Genomic DNA, 16,699 nt, shown 5'->3' on the forward strand with positions numbered 1-16,699 from the left:
GCTCTAAGCAGCGATCCCTTTTCCTTTTTCTGTTACCTAAAACCGTCCCTAAAGGTAACAACAACCCGGAGCAATGGGCTTCTTTTGCATTAAGCGCCGCTTTTGCGGGGGACACGGCGCACGGTGGCGCTAGAGGCAAGCGAACTGGAGGTCGGTCCCGCGTGCTCGGCCGCGGAGGCCCGAGTGAGTCAACCAATCGCTGCAGTCGTGCGACGAGCGCAGCCCTAAAAGCTGGGGACCCGCTCCGCTGCAGCCCGGGGCGGCGGCACCCGCTAATTCCGCCTGGATTTAGAGGCGCGAAGGTGGCTCAGCGTGGCCACCGCACCAGGCGGGGACCGGAGTCAGTACGACTGCCCCTGGGTGGAAGGGCAGCCTGGACCGTGGGAGCTTTGAAGGCCTGGTCTTGGGCATAATTTATCCCGAAGGGCAGGGAGCGCTAGGGGAGGGTGTCTGGGGAAGAGTGCGACAGCATCACATCCTCCCGGCTTAGAAAACTCACTCTGGTGAGAACCAAGACGCAACCAATGGGGACGGAGAGAAGGAGCCGAGTTAAGATCGCTTAGGCTTCCCAACTAGGTCCAATCACGCAGAAGTCTGAGAGGTCGATCCGGGCTCGACTCCCTTCTGGCTAGGGGACCCGGGCCCCTTGGGGAGTCCTCTCTGAGCCGGTCTATAAAATGGGTGTTCCCTCCCTGGGTGGGTGTGAAGATGATATTACGTAATGCTAAGCGCTGGCACTTGGCACTGAGTGAGCTTAGCAAATTGCCAAAGTAAAACAAACAAACAAACAAAAAAAAAACTAAAAATAATGCTCATGCCCGTGATCCTGTGTTGATTCATCTTTCAGAAAAGCAATCTGCAAATTCTCTATCAAGACTCTTGAACGTGTTCTGCCCTTTGACCTGGTAGTTTGGCTTGTAGGCAACGTTCCCAAGAAAATAATCAGAAAGGAGACTTTTTAAAGGCAGCAGGTCATTCATGGAAAACATTATTTATAATGGCTGTCTGGAAAGTAATCAACTTTAGGGGAACAGCTAAGTAAATCATGGTGTCTACCTTTGAAGGAGTAGCACACAGCCATCAGAAATTATGCTTTCAAAGGTTATGCAAATACCCACGATATGTTGTGAAGTGAACTCAGCAGGTTACAAAATTGCCTACACAATTATGATCCTAGTTTTAGAAAAAATAAATATATGTGCATAGTGGGCTCGTGGGGGGGGGTTACTTTCTTTCCTTTTTTCAATTTGCTGTAATCGGTTTGGATGACTTTATCATGGGGAGGGAATGGAACATTTTTTAGAATGTATATGACTTTGTCCTGACTCCTTTTTTTTTTTTTAGATTTTATTTATTTATTTTGACAAATCACAAGTGGGCAGAGAAGCAGGCAGAGAGAGAGAGAGAGAGAGAGGGGAAAGCAGGCTCCCCGCTGAGCAGAGAGCCTGATGCGGGCTCGATCCCAGAACTCCAAGATCATGACCTGAGCGGAGGGCAGAGGCTTAACCCACTGAGCCACCCAGGTGCCCCTTGTCCTGACTCCTTGAAGACAAGACAAGATAATGGCTGGTAACTTGTTGGGGACACTGTTGGGGCAAAACTCATGTTAACTGCTTTTAACCAATCTCTTGCTGGCAAAGGCCCCCAATGTTCAAAGGGAAAAGAGATGCCCCCTCTCTTTGCATCTGAAATGAAGTCTGAGGCTGTAGCCTTACCTGGAGGCCTCTTACTTGCCTCTAATTTGAGCTGCACCTTTATCACGTAATGAACTCTCATGTTCATATAGATCTACCTCCAGACCTACTCTGCTCCAGGATTCTGCCCGTCTCTTCCCGTGATACTACTACATAGTGTGATTATTACAGTTTGGAAATATATTTTAATGCCTGATAGTACAAGCCCCCAACATTTTCATGCTTTACCCAAAAAAAAAAAAAAAAAAAAAAAAAAAGAATCTCTGGACAATTCCCAATTATGTAAATAAAATTTTTTCCAGCTAAATTGAAGAATGATTTTGTTAACCCCTTCCTCCCACCCCCCACCAAATCTCAAGCTGCATATAATGATATATATTGGAGCTTCTTCTGTTCTGATGCACATAGGAATCTCCTGGGGCTCTTGGTTCTTGTTAAACGCAGGTTGTGAGCCAGCAGGCCGTGAGCAGAGCCTGAGATTCTATATCTTTTTTTTTTTTTTAAGATTTTATTTATTTATTTGACAGATAGAGATCACAAGTAGGCAGAGAGGCAGACAGAGAGAGAGGAAGCAGGAGGAAGGAAGCAGGCTCCCTGCTGAGCAGAAAGCCCTATGCAGGGCTAGATCCCAGGACCCTGGGATCATGACCCGAGCCTAAGGCAGAGGCTTTAACCCACTGAGCCACCCAGGCGCCCCTCTATATCTTTTTTTTTTTTTAAGATTTTATTTATTTGACACAGAGAGGGCATAAGCACGGGGGGCTGGGGGAGAAGGCTCCCTACTGAGCAGAGAGTCCAAGGCAGGGCTCGATCCCAGGACCCTGGAACCATGACCTGAGCTGAAGGCAGATGCTTAACCTACTGAGCCACCCAAGTGCCCTGAGATTCCACGTTTCTGACAAACTTCAGATGATGTCCAAGCTCCTGGTCTGGTACCAGACCTATAGGATGATCCCATTTCTGTAAAAACAAAATGAAATAAAACGAATATATAGAGGACCAACCAGAGAATAAACACCATAAAAGCTATAAATAGTGTTTATCTGTGGGTGGGAGGATGACCAGGAGCTTTCAAATACTGGGTAAAGTCTGACTTTTACAGTAAGTTTCACTACTGTAATTAGGAAAAACAATCCAGCTGGATGGCGCCCCTCTGGGCAAACATCTGCAAACCGCACCCCTTCCCCAAATTAATGGCTCCACTCCAGGCTTTATCTCTGCCCTCTCTGGTTCTCAGAGCATAATAAAGGGGCCGGGTATAAGCAGCTGCTCCGGCAGTGTGCTGTAGGTAGCTGAGGCTCCAGGTGCCTGGAGGGCTCAATCAGTTGGTTTAATTAAATTCTCCTGAGCACCAAGCCAAGGCCCGGCCCCTGACAGGGATTCCAATCTCTCATCATCCCCATTACCCAGATTAGAAAACTGAGGCTCAGAGACAGGAAGGGACATGGATCACCCAGCTTGACCAAAGCCCAGGGCCTGCTCATTTTCCTCTGCCTGCCTGGAAAATCCCCCACCTCCAGATGTCCACGTGGGTAACTCCCCAACTTCCTTTAGGTCTCTGTTCACATTTTTACCAGAATCCTACTCTCACCGTGCTAAACAAAGAGCAACACTACCCCCGCCCCAACCTTCCCCAGCTTTCTTGCTTTCCAAAGCACCCATCACCACCTGACAGAATCCTATTTATTGGCTCGTTGGTGGTTTGTTCCTCTTTTTCCACATATGGATATAAGCCACATACGGTTAAGGACTTTGTCCATTTTTCTCACTGTTTTATTGCTAGGGTCTAGCATAGGGTCTGGCTCAGGTAATATGCACTGAACTGGTGAGTGAATGGTGGTCTCTGATTCCCAGGGCACTGCTCTCCCAGCAGTGCTCCCCCGCCCCCACATTCACATATAGAGGGACCCCCTGATGCCCAGCAGCACAGAGTAAGCTGGCCTCTCTTTTCTAGCCTCCTTGTGGGGAGTCCAAATTAGGTTCCTCAGAATCAGAGGTGGATGGCTAGGCCTGGGGCCCACGGTCTCTCCATGTGAACGGGATACATAGGGCTAGGGCTATAGGAGTCCTGGATTCGAATTCCAGTTTTACCACCACCCTGATGGGTTGAGGCAAAGACTGACACTGACTAGGACAAGAAGTCCCAACTCTCCCAAGAAGGCCTTCCACGGTCACGGCCCTGGCCCTTCCTGTTCATTCAGCCTGGCTTGCTTTCCTCCTTGATCTGCCTGTGACTGGCTCCTTCTCATCATCTAGGTCTCTTCTCAAATGTCACCTCCTCAGAAAACCACCCACCTCCTCCTGGGCTAAATGGACCTTTTGCACCGACACAGGTACCTCTCTTCACACCCTGTTTACTTCTTCCATCACCGTTAGTGTAAACTGTTTTCGCTTTTACGATTTCATGTACCTGTTTCTTCATTCACTGTCTGTCTCCACCACCCCGATGCAAGATCTGAAGGTCATGTTCACTGCTGTATCTCCACTGCTTACAACAGGGGCTGGCTTATAGTAGCTGCTCAATAAATATTTCTTGAATTAATGTTCTGTTCTATCTCCATCTAGAAACGGAAACTGAGGGCCAAAGGCGGGAAGGGCATGCCACCATGAGTAAGTGGCAGAACCTAGAGCAGAAGGCAGCGAGGCTGAGGCCGAGCGGAACTCCAGATCAGGAGACGTGACCTTGAAGGAGACCCATCTCTCTCCAAGCCTCAGTTTCCTCATCTGTAAGATGGAGACAGCCATGACCACTAGCCGAGAGGTCCAGTACTAGGGGTGAAACCTTGCCCATTTCCAGGAATGATAGCTGCAGTACAGCACCAGAGCCCCCCAAACGCGGCTCAAGCGCCCCGAAAGCCGTAGATGGAGAAAACTACAATCCCCATAGTGCCGCAGGGAGCACCTGCGCACGACGGCCAGCCCGCAGAGCCGGGGGCGCCCTCTGGCGGCATCCTGGCGCAGAGCTCCGCTCCGCTCACGGAGGGGCGGGGGGTCCGCGGCGCAGACAGTCGGAGCGCTCGGCTGCAGCGGCGGAGCCGAAGCCGGGAGCGGGAGCGGCTGCCGGATCGCAGCCCGCGGGGCCCGCCGCAGCCATGGGCAACCGCGGCATGGAGGATCTCATCCCGCTGGTTAACCGGCTGCAGGACGCCTTCTCCGCTATCGGCCAGAACGCGGACCTCGACCTGCCGCAGATCGCCGTGGTGGGCGGCCAGAGCGCTGGCAAGAGCTCGGTGCTCGAGAATTTCGTAGGCAGGTAGGAGCGGCGCGCCCCGGAGCGCGGACTGCCCCCAGCCCGGGTCCCCGGGCCTCCGCCCCCGGCCAGGACGGCGCCGCGACCTCGCAGCCCTCGGCGCTGCCCCCGCGGTTGGCGCGCCCCCCGCCTGCAGCCAGACGGAGGGTGCCCCCCAACCCCGAGACCCCCTCAGGGAGGGCAGCGCCCCCCGCTCGTCCTCAAACGTCGTCAAGCCACCGACCACGGTATCACGCCCCCCTCCTCCCGCCACATCCCTTAGGGAAGACCGCGCTCTGCTAAGAGACCCTGGCGAAGGGTCCCCCCTCCCCCAGTATAGGCACCAGGGGGGGCCTGCATTACTAAGCGCCTCCCTTCGGCTCCCGCGTCCCTCGGAGCCGGCAGTACCCCAAGGGCAGTGCTCCCCAGCCCTAGGCTCCACGGAGGACAGCTCCCTTCCCCATGAGGATCCCTGGGCCGTGGCTAGGGACCCCCCTCCAAGCTGTGTCCCTGAGAGAGGACACAGCCCCCGGACATCGAGAACCAGTCACAGCCTCCCTCCTCACACACACACCTCTGCAGCTCCCGCCGCCATCCGTGTGCGCAGCGCGGCGGCGGAGGGGGGAGGATGGGGGGTTGCTGCAGGCCAGGAGGGGGTTGGCGGCGAGACCGCTTCTGATCCTCTTGCGAGCCGCCGGCCCCTGGCTCGGCTGCCGCCCCTGGGTGGGGAGGCGCCTGCCACCGTCGCTCTCCCCCCGGGCCTGGCAGAGGGATCGTAATGGAGGGAGAAGGCGGCGGAGGGCAGAGATGACTAAGACAGGGAAGCAGGATGGCGGGGAGGGGGGAGCCATTTGCACAACCTAATCCCCCTCCTGTCTCTGATCCCCCAGGGCGCTGGGAGGGCCAGGTGGCAGGGAGTGGGGGACAACCGCTAAGACAAAAGGCCCCCGGTTTAGGGGGGCAGGTGGGGTCGTGACCCCCCCCCCAGGGTCCCCAGGGAAAATGGAGGCAGGGATGGCTTTTTGGTGTTAAGAAGAGGATGGCGCCCTCCTGGGAGCGGGATGGGGGCTGAGCACACGGGGAGAGGCAGTGACACAGGCCTCCCCACTCCCTCCCTCACCTTCTTCAAAAACCCTAGCTTTCTCCCAGTGACCTTTGCTGCTAAGGAAGTACTGGCATGTGAGAGAGGGAAGCAGAGGCCCCTCCTCCCTCAGAGAGACAGCAGTTCTGAGGGGACATCCTGGGTCCAAGCCAGATTCTGCTGTGAAGCCTCAGGAGAGTCACTTGCCCTCTCTGAGCCTGTTTCCCCACCTCTGTTAAGGACAGTTTCACTGGATGGTTGTTCCTACCCCTCAGATGACCTGGGAAACCCAGTGCCAACCCTCGGGCTGGAGGGAAGGATTCTGACTGGAGCAGTGTATCTGGGAGATGTTGGAAAGCCACCGTGGGGGCGGCTGGGCCCATCTGGTCAGCAGCGGGGGAGGCCGTCTGTCTCTTGGGTATGGGCTCCCATAGAGCCCCCCTCCTGCTCACATGACCTTCAGAGCTGCAGAGACAAACAGGCAAGAGATACACAGATGGGCCCCTTCCCTGTGGCCCAGGAGTCAGGGTGAGGGGGTGGCGGGGACTTTGGACACAGCAAAGCCCAGAGGCCTTAGTGCTTTAAGAAACACCCACAGAAATGTGGCACTTTACAGTGTACTAACCACATTCCTACCTTTCGTCTGTAGAACATTCGCTGAAAGCCTGCTTATTCCTGAGCTGTGTGCTCTGGGCAGGAAGCATGGAGTGGGGGGAGGGGTGGGAAGGTGACCATATTCCCCACCACCACCCCTGCTGAGCCCTTCTCAGGTGCCCCATACCATTCTCCCCAGGATGGCCCACAGCAGCTTCATGAGGCAGGTACCCTGATGCCCATTCTGGAGCTAAGGGAAGAAACCCCAAGGTTAGATGCCTTGCCCAAAATCCCCCAGCCAGGAAGGACAGCATCTCTTAGAGTCCAAAGCTCAGTTTCCTAATCTCAGTCTTGAGAGCCTCTGAGAGCCAGGCCCTGAAGAGGGACATGCAGGTGCATGGGCCTCCATCTTCCCTATCTGTAGAATGGGACTACAGACCATTGCTGCCCTACCTGCTCGACCAGGCAGTGCTGGGCTTCAGGGAGTTCATGGGTATAAACATCCTTTGGTAAACACACGAGAGACAGCTGTTGGTGATCATTTAGGCTTGGGGACCCATGTGTGCCAGGGCCAACCCAGCCCCTGTCTTCCTGGAGATCACTGTCTAGCCAAGGCAGGTGCCAGCAAGTAGGCAACACAGTGGGCCAGCGCGGCCACTGCTGAATTGGCCCCCTGTTAGCTTGTTGAGTGGAACAAGATGTGGACTCTGTACCCCCTGAGGCCCGGGTCCTCTCACGGCCGCAAGCACCCTGGGGCCCTCTAACAGTGGCCCTGTGGGAGGATGTGCGGGGTGTCTGGGTGCGAGCCCAGGGCAGATGAGGGGGGCTTGGCCTGAGGTGGGGGCACGGGTGGGAAAGCGTTATTTGATCCTCATAAAAGCTAGTGAGGAGGCCAGGGCTGGGGCACCTGGAGGGAGTTCAGTTGGGCCCCTAGCCAGCCCTACCTGCTCCCTCATGGGATCCTGACCTCTCCACCTAGGCCTGGGTCCCCAGACCCGTGAGCATGGAAACAGCCGTTCCGTCTCCATCTCCTGGGGCTTCCCCGGAGCCAACCCCCCAGGGAGAGGAAGTGGAAAAATACACCATAGGGAGCAGAGGCTGCCCCAGGCCAGCCTGGGATCCCAGGCACCCCTGGATGGCCCTGTGGTCAGCTCTGCGGCAGAAGTGGCACAGCAGCCGCCTGGGACCCTGCTAGGACTTGTCTGGATCGATGTTCCTTCTTCATCCCCCTTTTACAGAAGGGAAAATTGAGGCTAATTCAGTTAATTATTCGGACATTCGTGGAGTGTCCACAGTGCTACAGCGCTGGAGAGTCTAGGTTAGAAAAGACAAAACCTTTGCCTTCCACAGGGGGAAACTCTGAAATGGTAAACGGGGTCCGTCCTGTGGAAGGGGAAAAGGAAGGTCAGCAATGGTTTCTAGGAAGGGGTAGCATCTGAGATGAGAAGCCATGGGACTGAGACGCATTCTAGGTGGAGGGAACTGTTTGTGCAAAAGCCCTGGGGCAGTAACAAATTTGGCTTGTTCAAAGAACGGAAAGGAGCCCCTGTGGCTGGTGTTTGTTGTGCAAGGGCAACATGAGACATCAGAGAGGTAGCCAGGGGTTGGATCTACAAGACCCTGAGGCTCTGGTGAGTAGTTGGGTTGATTTTCATTTCTGCCAGAAGCTTTTCAGGAGTGGAGCACCTTGAGCGATTCCAGCAAGTGTGTAACTTGGGGAGGGGGCGGGGGACAGGTGAGGAGTTGGTTCCAGTGCGCAGGCGCTGAGGAGGGACACGGTCCAGGGCTTTCACAGCAGGAGGAGGAGAACGGTGGGGTTCAGGGTACATTTTGGAGGAAAGTCCCACATGACGTGCGGTGGATGGGATGTGCCGGGTGAGAGGAAAGGGACTCGAGGATGACGTCAGTGTCTTTGATTCTGGGTGGGTGTTGGTGCCGTTACCAGAGGACAGCAGGAGCAGGTTTGGGGGGCGGGGGCAGGACCAGGAGCTCGATTTTGAGCATGTTGAGTCTGAAGTGTAAGGTGGGCAGTGTGGTGATGCAAGCCGGAAGCTCAGGGGAAGGCGGGCTAGAAGTGTAAATTTGGAACTCACCCATCGCGGAGAGGTGGGATTTAAACCCATGGGAGTAGATGAGATCATCTCAGGGTGAGTGTAGACAGAGGAGTGTGTGCAGGGCCCCAGGATACCCCAGCATTTTGTGAGTAGATGCCTGCTACCCTAGGCCACCCTCCTTTGTCTGCCCCCGGCTCTGCCCACCCCTCCACAACACCTGTCCGGCACCAAGAGTGGGGTGCCCTGGGACAAGATCTCAGGCTCTGCCCTCCCTCCCCCACGCTGGTGCCTAGTAGGCTGACAAATGGGTAATGCCCACCCTCCCTGCCCTCTTGGCCCCTGGGGAGGCAAAGGCCGGTGAGAATGTGGCAGAGGGGCTGAGAGCTTGGGCTCCGGAATCCGACCTGGGTTCGTAGCTCAGCCCTGCCACTTCCAGGCTGAGTGACCTTGGGCATGTTTCTGAAACCCTGCTCAGCTCCTATTTCCTCATCTGTAAAATGGGGATAATAATAGAACCTCCCTTGTGGGGTTGTGCTGAGTGTTGAGATAATGCCCATGAAACACTTGGGGGGAGACCTCGCAGAGGTGACGTGCCAGGTCTCTTCTGCCTGGACACAGGGCAGGCTGGGAGGCAACTGGGGCATGAGTGGTGGCAGGGGGCCTGGTGAGCGGGCCTCTGCCCAAAGCCCAAGGTGGGGCCTGAGAGGCAAGGTTTTGGGTTTCCCTAGTGACTCTGCCTACCCTGCTCAGGCTCCCTGTCTTCTTGCCTCCTACCAATCTCCTTGTCACTTCCTCCATGTTTTCATCCCAGCATGGTCTTGGTGCCAGTCTATGGCCTCTGAGAGCCCCTCTCTTGGTCATCCCCAGGCTCTCCAGTGGGGGACAGCCCACCCTTACTAAGCTCTCATCCTCTGAATGCTTTGGGATACATCTGAGTGGTTCCAATTCCCAGATTTGGATACTGAGGCCAAAGGGAATTAGGGGATAGCCTGAGACATCCTAGGTGGAGAATCACTGACTGTGGAGGGGCAGAAGGGACTGACATTGGCTTGGCACTTGCGGCTTACCAGCCCCTGAGGATACTGCCATGAGCCAGTAGGACACATCCTTACTCTCAGGGGGCTCACAGCTGAGCAGGACAGAGAGACACTAAATCACACCAGGAGCCCTTTTGTTGTGTATTTGAAGCAGGGTATTGGGAACCTTCTTTTGAAAAGAGGGGTGTCATCGGGGGGGCCAGAGAAGGCCTCCCTGAGGAGGTGGCATTTGAGGCTGGACCTGAGCAAGAAAGGGACCCAGTCAGGCAAAGGAGTGAACACACCCCAGGTACAGGGTCCCATCTGAGCCAAGACCCAAGGAGGGAAGGAGCCCAGTGGGTTAGAGAACCCAGACAAAAGACAGTGTAACCGAGCGACAAGTGGACGCCCCAGGGAGACCAGGAAGGTGACGAGGCACCCCAGCAGCCCCTCAGCGGCCACCAGCACCCAGAGAGCTGACTCCCTGCCAGGCAGCCACCCTGCTCCAGTTTCTGAGCGCTCAAAGCCAGCACCTGCTGTGTGCCGAACACACGTCCACAACCAGACTCACGTGCTCATCCCAGGCCAGAGAACATCTTTTCCAAACCCCTGCCCCATCCAGGGGCCCCAAGGAGTCGGGAATGAAAGGTGACTCTGGCAGACAGCATCTGATCCAAGCTCCAATAGAATCGAGTTTCCCTGACCTTGGCTGGGGTTACAGGGTCAGAAACTCGGGGAAGGGCAAGGGGGAGGGGGTGCGTGGGCAGAAATGGAGGCCCACGTGCCTGATGTCTAAATATTCTAGTTATAAATCAAGCTAAAGGATCGCTGAACACAATACATTCTGCTCTCCCACCTTGACAAACCCACTTTCATAACAACCTGGCAGACTGGGTTTGAATTTAGAATTTCAGACTCAGAGTTCCGTGCTGGGGTGTGGCATTGTGGGGACAGGTGGCCCCTCTCCCCAGGCTGCCCCTGTCTCTTCTTACTCGAGCCTACACCAGAAGGGGCTTCCTGGCCTCACATGCAGACACCCCGCCCTCACATCTGAGCTCCATCCACGGTGCCAGAAAGGACCCCCACCCCCACCCCCCTCTTGGCAGGGCAGAAGCCTGGAGGAGGCCTCGAGACTGAGAGGGAATTCCAGAACACTCAGGTGTGACCTAGGAAGGGTGCATAAGCTCCAGCTGGGCACTGACCCTTGGCCCATGGGGACCCCTTGCTCTAGAGATCCAAAGAGGGACCCTTAAAGTGTGGGGCAGGGGTTGTGATTCCCCATGTCCAAGGGCAGTGCTGATTATTATTTTCTTGGAACCAACAAACTGTTAGTTGGAAGAACAGACTCTCATCCCCCATTTTCAGGTGGTGAGATGGCTCAGAGAGGGTAGGCACCTGTCCGAAGTCCCACAGCAACGGAATGGGTACCGGTCCCCAGCCTCCGTGTCAGTTCCTCTTCACCCCCACCCACGTGTACACATATGACACCCCTCAGCTTCTCCTCCGCTCTCCCCGGCTGTCTCTCTGGACTCTGACCCCTCCCCGGCATGAATTCCAGCTAAGGACCAAGAGCGGTGCGGGGACGGCTGAAACCGTTGCAGGCATGAGGAAAAATGACTCCTAGTCTTGGAAGGTGTTCAAGGCAACCTTCTAAATGGCATCTGCCCACTGCCCTGGCCGAAGGCTCTGGCACCAACATCCCCTCCTAGGTTATCCTCCCCATGCGAGTCAGGCCCAGGCCCTGTGGATCCTGCCCTCCGTCCGCCCTCCTCTCTGTTCCCCAGCTGCCCCCACCTTTGTCTTAGCTCCTGGGGCAGCCTTCTCTCGTGCCCACAACCCTTTCTCCACCTGACAGCTCGGAGTCTCTCTATGGCCTCCCAATCTGACCTCCTCTGCTTCAAGCCCTCTTTGGCCTCTGGCCTCCAAACCAAGCCCGTTGCTCCTGAGTTGGGCCCCTCAGTCCTGCCTGCCATAGCCAGCCCTACTTCCTTCTAGCCTCTCCCCGCGGGTCTGCCCTAGTATCTTGCAGTTCATGGAAAAAATGCTCCCCGCCCCCGCACTCTCCTGGTTTATGCTGTCCTCATCTTCACCATGCCCTCGTCTCCCTCCTTCCCTGGCTCATCCTCCAAGTCTCACGTCAGCCAACACCTCCTCCAGGATGCCTTCCCTGATCACCTTCTCCCCCTATGACCGACTCCTCAGCGTGTGGAGTAGGGGTCAGTTTTCTCCCAGGACAAGGGGCTGCAGAGGAAGAAAGAGGCCAAAGCCTTGGGCGCAGGGGTCCCGGCAGACAGCAGCTCCAATTACGGTTCCTTCTTCTTCTTTTTTTTTTTTTTTAAATTTTAAACCACAGTTACTTTTAGCATTTCACCTGTTTATTAGTGCCTCCCTTGCATCACTCCGGCTCAGAGGCGTCTGGTCTGAGCCCAGGGAAATGAGGCCACCAGGCAGGATGCGGAGAAAAATCTCAGCGGGAGAATGCACGCTCCCCTCTGACCTGAGTCCCAAATCTGGGGGAACGCAATGCTCAGTAGCACACACAGGGCACCTAGCCACTGGCGGGCACCCTCCGTTGGAGCCTCCCACAGCCAGGATCTCAGGGCATCGCCTCAGCAGCCCTAGGAGGGAGCTGCTGGCTTGTGTCCCATTTCACTAGTGCGGAAACTGAGGTTCGGAGCAGGGAAATCATTCAATGGTGGAGCTGAGATTCTTTTGCCTCGAGCTACTGGTGGTAAGAAATGAACATCAGGCATAGCTCTGTGTCCAGTGATGCCCCTGCTGCGCTGCTAGGCAAACAGAGCTGCTGCAGGAGTGTGGACTGGAGCCCAGTGAGTGTGTGGGAACGTGAGGGGTCCCTGACCTCGTCTCTTTTCATACCAGCCTCACACAGCCCCGCAAGGAACAATCTAGAGTATTAGGTGGTTGCACCTGGGAGGTTCAGGCATGATGATGATGCCGGCGTCCTGGGATCGAGCCCTGCATGGGGCTCCCTGCTCAGCAGGGAGCCTGCCTTTCTGTCTGCCTCTGCCTGCCTCTCTGCCCGCTTGTGCTTTCTCTCTCTCTGACAAATAAATAAATTTTTAAAAATCTTTAAAAAAAGGAATTATTAAAAAATAAAATCTTAAAAAAGGACGCAGATTTCTTAAGCAGCTTTATTGAGGTATAATTTACACGCCATAAAATTCACCTGTTTTTGGTGCACAGCTCAATGATTTTTAGTGCATTTACAGAGTTGTGCAACCATCATCACAGTCTAAATTTAAAACCCTTCCAGCACCCCAAAAAGAAGCCTCGTGATGATGCGGATTTTCAAGCAGAGCCTCTGACCAGCAGTCCGCAAGCCCTCAGTGTTCGCTGTGATTTTTATTGGAAATGATATACTGTTTACAACGGTGGTCCCCAGGTGTTGGGATGATCATGGTTTTCTTATTTTTAAATGTTTTGTATATTTTCCGAGTATGTTTTCAGAGGGGGAACATATGATTTTTACAAGCAGGAGGCAAAAGAGAAATCTATTTCCATCTTGAAAATAGAAAGTCATCAACACTTGCAAGGGAGGGGGGAAAGAAGGAAGGAAGGAGGGAGGAAAGGATAAGGAGGAAGGAAAGATCATCGCTTTTCTTTAGTAGGGAAAACGGTTTGCTGAGGAGAAAGTGTGCACTTGGAGTCCAGAGCCCTGGGTGCTCTCCTACCCAGTCACCAACTTGAGCTATGACCTTGGGCAACACTTCCCTGCCTTGTGCCTCAGTTTCCACACCAGTACAATGAGGGTGATGGTGGGAAAACTAGAGGAGCTTGTCTTCATTTTTTTTTTAAGATTTTATTTATTTATTTGAGAGAGAGAGACTGTGTGAGCACAGAGGGAGAGGGAAAAGCAGACTCCCAACTGAGCAGGGAGCCTGATGCAGGACTCGATCCCAGAACCCCGGGATCATGACCCAAGCCAAAGACAGACGCTTAACAGACTGAGCCACCCAGGCACCCCAAGGAGCTCATCTTCAGATCATTCTCTTGGCCAGCAGGGCTGCCCCGAGTGCCAGCTACATGCCCCGCTCCATGCTGGGTACTGGGGCCACTGTGGTCAAGAGAACCAGCCCAGTCCCTGCTCTCAGGACATCAGAGCATCCGGGGAAGCCAGGCCAGGACTGCCTTGAAATATTCCAACCTCAGCTGGAAACACATGGGCTGTGTGGTGTGGGCATGCCTGGGGCCTCCTGTGGCAGCGGGAACAGAGAGGGACTTGTTGCCTGGAGGCCACCTCACCTCCTCCCCACTGTATTTCTTGGCCCACCCCCTCCCTTGCCTCCACCCCAGCCCTGTGCTTCAGAAGGCACCTCAGAGCCTGCCTGCCTCCCTTGCCTTCTGCTTTCAGGAGAAAGATTTGGCTGGAATTATCCTGGCGCACCCGCCCGCTCTTCCTGCTGGCCCCCAGGGGACCCCCCCTTCCAACTCCCTCCCTGCTGCATCATCTGGTGGGAGCCCAGCCTGTGTTCTCAGCTTTGCTCAGCAAGTTACGTTCTTTATAATCGTAACAGCTACCACTTCTTCAGGCATCGATATATGCGAGCCTCGTGGTAACCCATTTTACTGATGTGGAAACTGAGGCTCACAGAGGTATGGCCACCTGTCCAGAGCCACACAGTTCCTGAGTGGCAGCTCTGACATTCAACGCCAGGCCTGTCTGACCTCAGAGCCCAGGAAACAGGAGACTTAGAAGGAAGGTGGCTGCTGGGTGTGAGCCAGACCAAGCCGGCTGCTCGCTGATGTTGTTTGCGCTCAACAGGACCTGGGAAGCAGGGTCCCTGAGCTCTGGCCCCAGATCTCAGGTCCTAGAGTAGAGTAGGGGAGGGTCACTCTGGGCCTTTGGTTCACTTTCTCCAGACCCCTCTGAGTAGGACGGTGTCAATTCAGACAGGGAGCATGTGGTCCTTGGAGGCCTCCAGAGATGTTTACTTCATCCTCCCTGTGCCTCAGGTTTGAAAGCGCCTCTGCAGATGGCAAGGCAAGGCCTCCTCGGGAAACCACCATCTGTCCAGAAGGAGTAGGGAGAGCTGGCAGGCCACCATGCACCCCTCCCACATGGCTCCCGGGGCTGGTGGGCCCAGCACACTCTTCTCGGTCCTCCCTCAGCCTAAGCAGGAGCTGGGTGGGAGGTGCGGGGCGGCACTGGCTGGGGGCCAGGCTGGGCTGAACAGAGCGCTGTGTGTCCAGGTGGAAGGCAGGAGCCATGGAGGGGTTCAGCCATGCTCTGTCTCTTGAGCGTTGCCTGAGGACCTACCAACGGCCAGGCCTGGGGTGAGCCTGGGAATCCAGCAGGGAGCAAGGATTCAGTCTGGACGTGTGAACCAGCCAGTGCTCTTTGCTGCCTGCTCAGGCGTGGGGTTGGGCCCCTCTCAGCCACCTCTCCCGTCACAGCTCCCTGCACCTCTCTAGGCCTCTGTCCCCTCCTCTAGACAGTGATGGAAGAATGACATGGCCTCTGAAAGCTTCTCCTCTTGTGCATCATTTGCACCTAACCTTTCATGGTCAGGATCTCGAGGTCCAGGTCAGTGCCTGGAGGAGGCGGGCAGAGCGTTCTGTGGGATCTCGCATTCCCTGCTGAAATTTGGGTACTCTCCTAGAGAGGGGGCTGAGAAGGGGTAGCACCCTGGGCAGACCCCTGGAGGTGCTGAGCACCTACTAGGTACCAGGCCCAGGCTAAACTCTTTGCACGAAAAGCTTCCACCGGCCTTCTTGCAGCCCACATGTGGTCGTGGCTGATGCCTGGTTTCTATGATGCTGGTTCGCTGCTGAAGGTTTTGAGGCCCAGAGAGTGAAGCACCTTGGCCAGACTGCAGAATGGCTTTAAGGTGGGATTTGAACCCAGGGCCTATGCCTGGCATTGGCTCCTAACCAAGGGAACATGAAAGGGACATGGGGGGGGGTCATATTTAAAAATCAGGTTCCCTCTCCCCCACCCCTGCCCCACTAGATCCTAACCCAGCATATCTGAGGAACATGCATTTTTTTTTAAAGATTTTATTTATTTATTTGACAGAAATCACGAGTAGGCACAGAGGCAGGCAGAGAGGGAGGGGGAAGCAGACTCCCCACTGAGCAGAGAGCCCAATGCAGGGCTCAATCCCAGGACCCTGAGATCATGACCTGAGCCAAAGGCAGAGGCTTAACCCACTGAGCCACCCAGGTGCCCTGAGAAACATGCATTTTAATAAGCTGCCCCTGCAGGGCACCTGGGTGGCTCAGTGGGTTAAAGTCTCTCTGCCTTTGGCTCAGGTCATGATCCCAGGGTCCTGGGATCGAGCCCTGCATTGGGCTCTCTGCTCAGTGGGGAGTCTGCTTCCCCCTCCCTCTCTGCCTGCCTCTGTGCCTACTCGTGATTTCTGTCAAATAAATAAATAAAATCTTTTTTTTTTAAAGATTTTATTTATTTATTTGACAGAGAGAGATCACAAGCAGGCAGAGAGGCAGGTAGAGAGAGAGGAGGAAGCAGGCTCCCCGCTGAGCAGAGAGCCCGATTCGGGGCTCGATCCCAGGACCCTGAGATCATGACCCGAGCCGAAGGCAGCAGCTTAACCCACTGAGCCACCCAGGTGCCCCAATAAATAAAATCTTTAAAAAAAATAATAATAAGCTGCCCCTGCGGGCCTCATGAGGGCCTTGCTCTGAGAACCTGTGCCATGACAGAGATGGGACCTTTCCCCACCCAGGCACCCCCATCACCACCCTGGCCCTGGAGATCCTGGTGTGAGGAAGGGCTCTACTCCCACACATAGCCCTGCTCCTCTAATCTCTGCTTCCCATAAGCTGCTTGTCCTTTAAGTAGCCCTGGGGAACCAGCGACTTGGGGAAGCCTGGCCCAGACCCCTAACCACCCCTTCAGCTGGGCCCTAGGCTCCCCATACCCTCTATGCAACATCTCATTGGCCTTCAACCTGCAGGTCTGCTGGGGCTGAGCGGGCCTCTCTGTGCAGGGAGGGGGGCTCTCAGGGAAGAGCTCTCAGGGAAGGTCCATGTCTCTGCGTGGGGGGCTT

The 16,699-nt window shown here is 55.2% G+C and overlaps 1 protein-coding gene across 13 annotated transcripts in view; it reads left to right on the plus strand.

Moving 5' to 3' along the window:
• The first annotated feature begins 4,662 nt into the window (after nucleotides 1-4,662).
• DNM1 (dynamin 1) overlaps nucleotides 4,663-16,699 on the plus strand; it is a 44,925-nt gene continuing 32,888 nt past the window's right edge. For all 13 annotated transcript variants that reach the window (XR_007122174.1, XR_007122176.1, XR_007122175.1 and 10 more), the window contains exon 1: nucleotides 4,663-4,947. Coding sequence is in view for 10 of the 13 variants with exons in the window: in XM_047699033.1 (XP_047554989.1) it covers nucleotides 4,787-4,947 (161 nt within the window). In the remaining 3 variants the exon portion in view is untranslated. The remainder of the gene's footprint in view (nucleotides 4,948-16,699) is intronic.

Source organism: Lutra lutra, chromosome 13 (assembly GCF_902655055.1).
Source record: "Lutra lutra chromosome 13, mLutLut1.2, whole genome shotgun sequence".
Taxonomy (NCBI): Eukaryota; Metazoa; Chordata; class Mammalia; order Carnivora; family Mustelidae; genus Lutra; species Lutra lutra.